The following is a 10,082-nucleotide window of genomic DNA, read 5'->3' on the forward strand; positions in this document are numbered from 1 at the left end:
CTGGAGCACAAACTGAGCACATTTCCTCCCTCTGCTGTTGTCTTTAGTCTCTCTTCTCTACATGTTTATTGTAATTATTTCTATCAATAACGTTTTTTCTTTGTCTCTCTTCCAGAAGAAGGTGCATCTGGACCAGTCCTGGACCAGTTCTTCTGTGTTTACCTGTGTCTCTTTCCTGTACCTCAACCAGCCGGTCGAGGCAGATGTCTTGAGCCTGGTTCTGCTGCAGGTTTCTTCCTGATTAGCAGGGAGTTTTTCCTCTCCACTGTTTGCTCAGGATGGGAGACTGTGATGAAGTGATTCAACGCAGCCTGCTGCTTTCTTCTTTAGATTGTTCTTTTTTGTGTACAGTGCCCTGAGACAACATATCTTGTGACTTGGTGCTATATAAATAAACTGAACTGAACTGAATTGAAGAGTCGACAGCTCCAATTTAACTGACTGTGCCCAAAACAACATGATCATTGCCCTTAATCTTCACTAAAACAAGTGTGTAAACAGATTACCGTATTTATTCGTGTATAATACACCCCCCCTTTTTTTAGCTTAAAAAGCATAAAAATTTTAATCCTCAAACTACCTCCAATTTCATACAGACTTCAAGATTATCCAGCCTTTGCAGTCTTTATACATATCAGTAAAATGATCATTGGACTGTTCACTTTATTTTAACAACATATGTACTAAAAGGTATTTTGACAACAAATACTGTATATACTGTATATGATTTTGAGCATCATATGAATTCTGGCATTTTACACATAGTCCACCAGGATGCGCCAACACAAAAGTCAGAGACTTCACATGAGATTTGGGCCATCCATCCATCCATCCATCCATCCATCCATCCATCCATCCATCCATCCATCCATCCATCCATCCATCTAAAAATAGGTCATTTTGTCTAAAACTAAACATGATGATAAAAAGGTCAAGAAGAAACTGGGCAAATGGACATTAAACTACAAAAGCACAAAAAGTAAGGAAATGTGTGTTTGGTAGATTATTTCTTTGTTGAAACAAGGCTCCTTGGAAATAAATCTTATACTGTTGGAAATTTCCCTTTTAAATGGTGCCACATTTGTTGTGCATTTGTGGGATGAGAAGTAGAGCTGTGTATGTGTGTTGCACACATGAAAAAATTACCAACTCTTCTCTGCCAAACAGCTTATTTTGCTGTTGTTAATGACCCTTGTTTTGATCTTTTGGTGCCTCCAGGTGCATGGTATAAGATGTATTGTCAAGAAGCATTGTTACAACAAAGAAATAATCTACCAAATACAAAATTCCTTACTTTTTGTGCTAAGTTTTATATATAAAGTTTTTTTTCCCCAAACTGCATATTGTGCATCTTTGTCCGAACCTTATGGAAATCATGAATGATATCAGCGGGGTCGCTGCCTCTGAAGTGGGGGACAGGGACACTGATCTTCTCGTAGTTGTCAGCGAGGTAGATGCCAACGTTCTCCTCCAGTTCCTGGTGGCCACGGAGTGAGGCGTATGCCGCGTCGTCATATCGAACCCTGCAGTGAAACAGGTTCTCCTCTGGGATCTGCACACACACACAAATTTCTATCCTTGTTAGGACTGCTAAATGACTTCCATTCATTTCCAGTCATTCCTGTAGACTAAGCCCCCACCTCAAGTACACACCTGACCATAAACCCAGCCTACATTCAATTCACACCTTAATCCCAATTCTAACCCTCAACCCAAAAATGGAGTTCCACCATATTAGGACAAATCTTTAGTCCCCATAAGGACCACTGGTCTTTACCAGGTAGGTGTGTTTACCAGAAATAGTCCTAAGAAAGGTAATAAATACAAGTACACACCCTCATACTCAGATCAATAAATCCTCACCAGAACTGTCTGAACTAAGGTATGAACTCAGAAAGCAGATGAGAGCTCACGTGAGGTATGAAGTAGTAGCGGTAGACGTAGATGGAGGCCAGAACCAGTCCAGCCATAAAGACCACCAGTCCAAACGTCAGGCAGCAAAGCCCATTAAGTGGCGACTTCTTGGGGCGCAGTGGCAGAACCAGCTCATCTTCATCCTGGAAAAACACAAATATTTACACACAAATAAAATCCTTCGGCGAAACATCGATCCTGCCCACTCCTCTTTACCACGACGAGCAGACGCACGGACGTCGGCGGGCCCGCTAACGGAAAAACCTGGCGAGGAACCTGCCAACACGCCTCCAGTCTCGCGGCACCATCTGCCAGCGCCACGCGCCCCGACCTGCGTGGGCCTCAAGTGGCACTACGCGCAGATAGTAGCTGCTCAGCGTGGGCCTCCGTCTGCACGCGATGAGGACGATACAGAGAGGCGGCTCCGCTCCGACGCTGCGTTCTGCTGAGTGACTGAGGCAGGTGAAGCCGTCCCAACCATTTCAAAGAGGACGCTATTCTGAGCTGGAGAAGTGACGGCGGAAATAACAACTGTTCGGCTTTTTTTGAGCCAACTTCAAAAGTGAGTGATGACAGTTTTGGGTTTCAAAACTAAAAAAAGGCTTAAAAACAGACATCCTGTGTGCTTCCATTGGAGCTGAGGTTTGACCTTCGTGGAAATGTTTGGGAGACGGCGGGTGCAGACAGACGAGGACACAACAGTGGACACGCGAAGACACTTCTGACTTCTTTGTGTCCTCTTGTCCCACTGAGACGGAGAGAGGCTCTTCCACACCTGCTGGCAGCGTGCCACACCATGAGGCCGGTCCACTCTCGTTTCCACACAAACACATTTATTCTCTCTCTCCTCTCTCTGCACAATCCGAGCCTCGCTGGTCATCTTCAGGGCTCAGCTTTGCATCTCTGATAAAAGGCGGGGATGTCAGGATGCTGCCACAGCAAAGTTCAGGACCCTGCCCTGCTCTGTCAGCTCTGCCTGCAGGAGCTGGGACAAATAATCCTGCATGCCCTGCAAGCTCCGGCATCCCATCTGCCATTTTGTCAGCCGGAGCAAAGCTTTTTTTTTTTTTATGGATTTTCTCCCCTTTAAAGCGTATTTCTCTAAAACAGCGCAGGCATGCGTAAAACATGTAAACATGCCAGGCTATACCACTGATGTTATAAATCAAGAGGTAAAAACAAATGCTTTTTTTTTTTTTAGTTTTAGTAATCCACTGCAGCCTTGAATGAGGAAGATGCATTTGCACGTTTTAATAATTGCACTAAGCTGAAGTGGCGCAAACAGCGCAGATTTGGTTTCCCAGGGGGGGAAATGGCGATAGAAATAAATAAATAAATCAATCCTATGACAGTGCAGGTGCAGAGTTCTTGTTACATTAAAAAACATGGCTGACAAACACAACACGTTCTGCAAATAATGAATTTACTAATAAAAATAAATAAATTCAATACTGATTTAAAAAACGGGAGGAAAAAAAGGTGCAGAGGAGTGCTCTCACCAGCGGATGAGGAATCAGGATCTCTGTCTTGTCGCCATCGCTCTCCTTCTCCACCTTCTGCCCTGCGACAGGCTGGAAGCTGATCTTCACCATGGCTCGGTGCCGCTGCAGGTGTCCTCACCCTCCTGCACGATGAGCGAGCCCCGGGGACCTGGACCTGGACCTGAGCGGAACAGACACGAACACTGTCCTTGTCCTCTGAGCTCCTCTCTTGTCTCCGCCGCCTGTTTTTGTCTCTGTCCACCGGAAGCGCGCCACGTTTCCCTTTTTTTGATCCCCTCAGTGGATTTAGGACTCTTAAAGGAGCAGGATTTATAATAACACTAAACACACATTCGTGATTGATTTAATGTAATTATCATATATTTTACAGAAAGTTCATTAGAAAAACTCTGTAAAAGTCTCTTTACATCACCTGGAAGCAGCTTCATCAGTGGTTCGTTTCACCATTAAAAATAACGTCAGACTTAAGGTCCGTGGGCCAAATATGGCCCTCGTTAACATTTTATCTGGCCCAAGTATGTTTTTTTTCCCTGTCTCTGTAATTAGGACAGTCTTCTCATGACAGAGGGCCAACTTTCAGGCCAAGAACAGTTTTGGTTTTTGGCCCCATGAGTAACTGAGTTTGCTCTAAGTGGTTCCCAAACTTTTCAGCATTTGACCCACAAAATAACAGTAACAGAGACCTGCACCCACAACTATTTTTAGATGATAAACATTTATATCAGGTCAACTAAACATGGGCATAGTAACAGTATTTATTATTCAACATCTATACATTTTAGGCAACTAAGGCAAAAATGTAATTGATTTCAAAAATCTTTTCAGGACCCTACCTTGATGTTTCAGGACCCCACTTTGGGTCCCGACCCCAGCTTTGGGAACCACTGCTCTAAAGTACTGTACAAACATTTCAAACCACCTCTATTTTTTAAATTATAAGTATTTTATAAATAATTTCTTGTTTAATACCTTCCTGCCACAAATAAATAATTTGTCTCCATTAATTCAGTTGATTCAAGCTACTAAATAAAACAGTTTCACACATAAAAATAATATTTTAACACCATTAACGTGATTCCCAAAACGTTTGGTTGGAAACTTAACAAAGTTAGCAGCAGTGTTGCCAGATAATTATTTTAATGATATATTTCTAAGGTCTATACAATAAAAAGTTTTAAAAAATTTAAGGCCCAAATTATAGTTTTGGCATGTCTATGCACCAAAAAAAACCAACTTATTTTTAATGTGAACACCTGTATCTCACCAGAAAGTCCGATTGGACTGTGATTGACCACCTCGTGCTCTCTGATAGTTTTTCTTCTGGCTTCAGGATTTTTTGAAAAGACCGGTGTCCTGTCAGAGAGAAGTCTTTTTCCTTCCATGTCCTTTCATTGTGCAACAATTTTCCTCAAGATATCACACAGGCAGTGGTGGATCTAGGATTTTTCTGAGTAAGGGGCCATCAAGGGGCCACTGTATTTATAGAGAAGTCAAGTATTTGTTCAACCTTCTTTCACACAAATCCCCAGTTTTGTTCAAACACCTGTAATGTAATATAATTTCTTTAAAAGCTTTCCTATTTGACTCTTTAGCGTCTCTAGTGTTTGGACATGGAACTGCGTCTGGACAGATGAGTGACAGGACAGGGGCACTTCAGGGGGCCAATCATATTCCAGCTGGGGCCAATGCCACTGTGGCCCCGCCCCTGCACACAGGTATGTTCTGAGGTTTTTAGACCCATTTGTTCAAGCTGTCACATATTCCTTTATCTTTACGTTTACAGTTTTACTGCTTAAGTGTTTTTCTGTTGTCAATTTTTCTTTTCTTTTTGGTTTTATCCCTTTATAATTGTTCAGCACTTTGAAAGCATAATAATAAAATTATTATTAGCGACAGGCATGCAACCCCTTGTCGTCTTCCTCTCCTGTTCATCAGTCACCTCTAATATTAAGTGTATTCTCACTCAGCAGCATGTACAATAATTTGCACAATGGTTTTAAAATGCTGATGCTCTCCACAGATACAAGAAAATGACTACCAACTACCAGATGTGTGAGGTGGTGGTGGAGGTATGGGGCCCATTTAACATTTTATTTTTACTTCCCTAATTTTTTAGAAGGTAATAAGAAAACTCAAACATTACTTGAAAAAGTTATTTTAAAGATGTATAGAAGCTCGTTTCCACCTTTAAAAAAGTAATGTTTAAAGTTCATCTTTAAAGCTCAGAATTAAGATATACTTTTTGACAATTTATTGTTTTAGTGGCAGAAACCAGCTTCCACACACTGTCTACGTCAATGATATCAGAACACTATTCATCTGTTTTTTATACCTGCATCTCCAGGCAGGGTCTCTGCTGTCTTTTCCCAGCTGTCACTGTGAGAGGACAGGTCAAGAGTCCATCAGGGACACACAGAGACAAATGAGATGAGACAGACGGTTCACTAACACCAACACCTCAGGACAGTTTACAGAAACCAAACAACCTCACCTGCAGGTGTGCCAGCAGAAATAAAAATGAACTATTATTATTTTCAACGTTCTTTGATTTAAATAAATCATTCAATTCACTCAGCAGGCTGTTTGTACCCCCAAAGAAACTGAAACAGTTTGATTTAGTCTCAAATGTTTTTATTATTTTTATAGTTGGGCCCAGGCCTTTGACACATCTGAAAGCACCCACACACTCTCTGCTGAAACTGCAGTTAAAAGTCAGCACACAGCCAAGACTTGTTCAGTCTTTTTTTTTTCTTCTTTTTTTTAATGCTCGGAGAGTAAACGGAAACAATTCCAGTACAATATTTTTAGTATAGCATCATGCACAGTCAATGGGGCAACATGCCTGATGAATGTGGATAGAGGAACAGTGGGCTCTTATAGAAGAGCAGTGTTTGTTTGATTTGTTATAGAAACACGCGCTGCAGAAAGAATGAAGAAAATCTCTTCCGTCAGTTTTTGTCAGAGATGTAACACACCTGAAGCTCTCTGCTACCCACAATGCTTTACACTCACCATTGTACTGGAATTACAAACGCTCCGAAGGCTCAAATGCAACGAAAAAGGTTCACGCTAAAGATAAACGATTGCCCAATTTCTTCAAATCAAAATCAGGTCCCACCTACAGCACGCAAACTGTGGGGCTACATGGCACTCTGAAGTGACTAACCGAGGCGGTGAGAATGACCCGGGTGGGGGGGGGGGGTGCTTTTCACCACAAGTCAGGTGAAACGGATCACCCAGCACTGTACAAAGTGCAAAACACACAGGCGTTAATGTTTGAGTTAAAGCTCCGCCACGCCCTTCTCACTGCTCTCCTGCCTTTTCAGCAAACGTCTGATGTAAGATGTTAGGAGGAGGAGTCTAACAGACCCAGAGCTATTATTACAATGACATTCCTCTGCTGTACAGATTGTTAATGTTCCTATAGGTTAGCTAAACGTGAGCCGGTGCTTCAAGTTACTGTATGTACAAACAAACCCACCAGCAATCACTTCAGCAGTAAATGAAATGCAAAAAACGTCACTTTTATGGTTTTCGAATGCAACTTGATTACAATTAACCAAAAACGTTTTGTTTAAGGTGATATATATAATATATATTCATGTTAAACAAAAATCTACAAAGAAAAAAAAAAGGCTTATGTACATGTTCACCTTGCCCCAGATAATAATAATAATAATAATAATAAAAACGACCCAAATCCTGGGCTGTAATTAATTGGTACCATCCAACCCTCCCCCCTGTTGGATGTGCTTTAACTGCCTCATGACACAGCACGGAGGAACTCAGAGCCTTTCTCTGTAAAAATAATTCACCGCCGATTCGGAGCCTACATGTGAACTCTGGCGCCTGCTGCGACGTGGCAGAAGTTGTCGAGTCGGTGACCTTAAAGGCGGGAGCCAGCCTTGCTGTGAGGGCGCCTACGCTGCGTACAGCCATGGATCGGTCACGTTTCACAGCATGCAGCAATCAGAGCGGCGTTCATCGTGCTTGTACCGTCTCAAACACGTCCTGAGTAATTTTCCTGCAGCGTGAGCACGGATCAATGTTAGATGACCAATGTTTGATGGACTGTTGAGTTAAAATGAAGTATTGATGTGCACAAAAGCAGCATATTAAAATAAAAACTAAAACAAAAAAAAAAAGTCTGAGGGGCAGATGAGCTGGCGACGGCCTGGTGAGTTGATGAGAGCGTTTTTGTTGTTGTTGTTTCTCAGTTTTTGTTCAGAAGAAAGCAGAACTGCTGCTGCTGATGGGTCCGTTAGGTACACACTGTCTGGATGTGGTCCAGACCCGGTACTGATGGCTCTGTCCTGCACACAGCTCCCTCAGGCTTCTTGAGGCGCAGGCCTCTTCAGGTCCCTGATCTGTTTGATTAGGTAAGTCTTTTCGTCGTTGAACTGTTCGTCCTCGGTTCTGTCGTTCTGGAACTTGCTGAGAAACTCGATGAGTTTGGTCTGGTTCTTCAGCAGGATGTCCAGGATCGGCTGCGTCTTGTTGGGGTTGGCCACAAACACCTGGCACAGGTAAAGGAGGGGGGAGAAGAAAAGTTTAGATCACAGATCAATATAAACTGTGCCTTTATTGTCATGAACTCTTAATAGGAAGTCAATAGCCGTGTTGATTTTGGTACTTGGATGGGAAACCGCCTGGGAACACCAGGTGCTGTAAAACCATTGTAGGAGCTGCGCCCACATTGGACTCTAGCAATGGAAAACTGTCGACCATAACAGGTCATAGGTCGCCTTATACGTAGGATGGTAACAGAAAAAAAAAATCTATGTTTACATTTTGCAAAATCCTTTGACTGGATTGAAATGGCACAAAATAATTAATCTGAGCATGATGAGTGTTACATGCACCAGGCTTTTATTCAGAATAGAAGTAACTGATGTACGCAAAGTTGTAAAGTTTCCCTAAAAAAAAACAACATAGCAGAAATTCTACTTCCATAATGAATGTAAACAAATGTTAAAATAAACAATTGTGTTCCATCACTTTCCATCAAGGCACTCAAAGATTTTGAGCTCTTTCAAAGGTTCTAATAGAAATGTTGTATCGCTAACCGATCCTTTTTGCCTCCTCGACATATTAGAATCTAGCCAGGTGGAAAGGTTGACGTTGGGTACACATGAGCAGTCAGGTCAGTTTTCCACAAGATTAAGTGTTTACAAGAATGCCATTCAGATTACCAATCGGTATAAAGCACCCCTCTCATTCAGATTACAAATTCATTCCGATCAAGCTGAATCAGATCAGAATAATCTGACTGGGGCGTTTACATGACACATTTTTATTCTGACTGGCCGTTGATTCTGATTACTTATGCCTCCATAGCTACTGTTTAAGCCTGGTAAAAACTACTCAGAGCAATTCTAATAAAACTAGTGAAGGGTAATCACTGGATGTGCATCTACAGCTGATTAACTTTAGAGTCAGCTCAATCCAAGATGGCCACCACAGCTTCTAAAAACAAACTAAAACAGAAACACAAAAGTGGCTATAACTGTCAATTTGACAGATATCGACCTAAAAAGTGGTGTTGTAGTAAGAGACTGATCTTTAATACATATTCTGAGCATAAAAAAAGTCTTGTGTAATTAACTATTTAAAGTCTGCCCTGATAGTAAAATATCTTGTGAGCCACTAGATGGATTTTATAAAACTTTCAGGAAATAATTTGTGATGTACCCCTGTAACTGACTAACATTTGAAGCCAACCTAATTCAAAATGGCCACTACACTCACCTTAAAAAAACAGAAAAAATAGCTATAACTCAGTCAGTTTTACATAGGTTGAGTTAACGTATTGTGTGGTAGTAGTTGTGAGTTATTAACATAATTAAAGTATGACCCACTGCTTTAAATTTTAGCATTAACTGCTGAAGTTGTCAGTAAAATATCAAACCAAATGTTTTAATGATACTTTGATAAAGTTGTCACTGAATGCAAATCTATAATTTATTAACTTCTGAAGTTACTCAAAATGGCTGCGACAGCTAATCAAAATGAGCAAACACAAATAGTTACAACTCATAACTTTACAACTACTGAGCTAAAAAGAAGGCAGACTGTCACAATCTGACCAATAAATATTTTACGTCTGTTTAATGCATCTTTTGAAAAACATTGCTACCTAAAGTAATGTTTGTTTTACTTCATACCCTTGTAATAAGAATAAAGTGCTGTGATTCCTTCTGTCTCATTCAGGTCCTACTCTGAAGAGTTTGCTTCTATGAGCAGAAAAATAAATCCACTGAAACCAACCGTAGAATATTAAATTCACACAATAAAATATTCTTCTAATAAATGTCAGGACTTTAGTATCCATTAGTTGAAGACAAAGCCAGTGTTGGACTTCTGCAGCGTCCTGAATTGTGTGAAATGTGGTGTGAAGAGCCATCATAATCTCAGCTCTTAGAAACACTCTGAGTGTTAAATCTGTCACGTTCATCATGAGCACCCTCCTACAGCGTAGTGAATTCTGATAGACTTCAAAACTTTGAAAAAAATGTAAGCTGTACTCCAAACTTAAAGTGGTTAATAACCACCTTAGATATCTGCTGCTTAAAGCTGACTGATCAATGCCTGTACCTGCCTGTCTTGTTGGAGGGTGGGGTGGAGGTGGGCATGATTACATTTGTTAAATGTGTATATATATTTTTT

General features: G+C 41.1%; 2 protein-coding genes across 2 annotated transcripts in view; both read right to left on the reverse strand.

Annotated features, from left to right (window-relative positions):
- Positions 1 to 1,363: 1,363 nt before the first annotated feature.
- LOC106522139 (integral membrane protein 2C) lies at positions 1,364 to 3,663 on the reverse strand (the record flags this gene model as incomplete). Its single annotated transcript, XM_014014999.1, is given in 3 exon segments — positions 1,364 to 1,552; positions 1,914 to 2,057; positions 3,414 to 3,663. Coding segments are annotated over 3 exon segments (426 nt in total), but the record flags the coding sequence as incomplete, so codon positions are not given.
- Positions 3,664 to 6,025: 2,362 nt separating this feature from the next.
- cab39 (calcium binding protein 39) overlaps positions 6,026 to 10,082 on the reverse strand; it is a 31,254-nt gene continuing 27,197 nt past the window's right edge. Inside the window, exon 9 of the mRNA XM_014015000.1 lies at positions 6,026 to 7,933. Coding sequence (XP_013870454.1) covers positions 7,745 to 7,933 — 189 coding nt within the window. The 3' untranslated portion in view covers positions 6,026 to 7,744. The remainder of the gene's footprint in view (positions 7,934 to 10,082) is intronic.

The sequence above is a fragment of the Austrofundulus limnaeus genome, unplaced genomic scaffold (genome assembly GCF_001266775.1).
Source record: "Austrofundulus limnaeus strain Quisiro unplaced genomic scaffold, Austrofundulus_limnaeus-1.0 Scaffold121, whole genome shotgun sequence".
Lineage (NCBI taxonomy): Eukaryota > Metazoa > Chordata > Actinopteri > Cyprinodontiformes > Rivulidae > Austrofundulus > Austrofundulus limnaeus.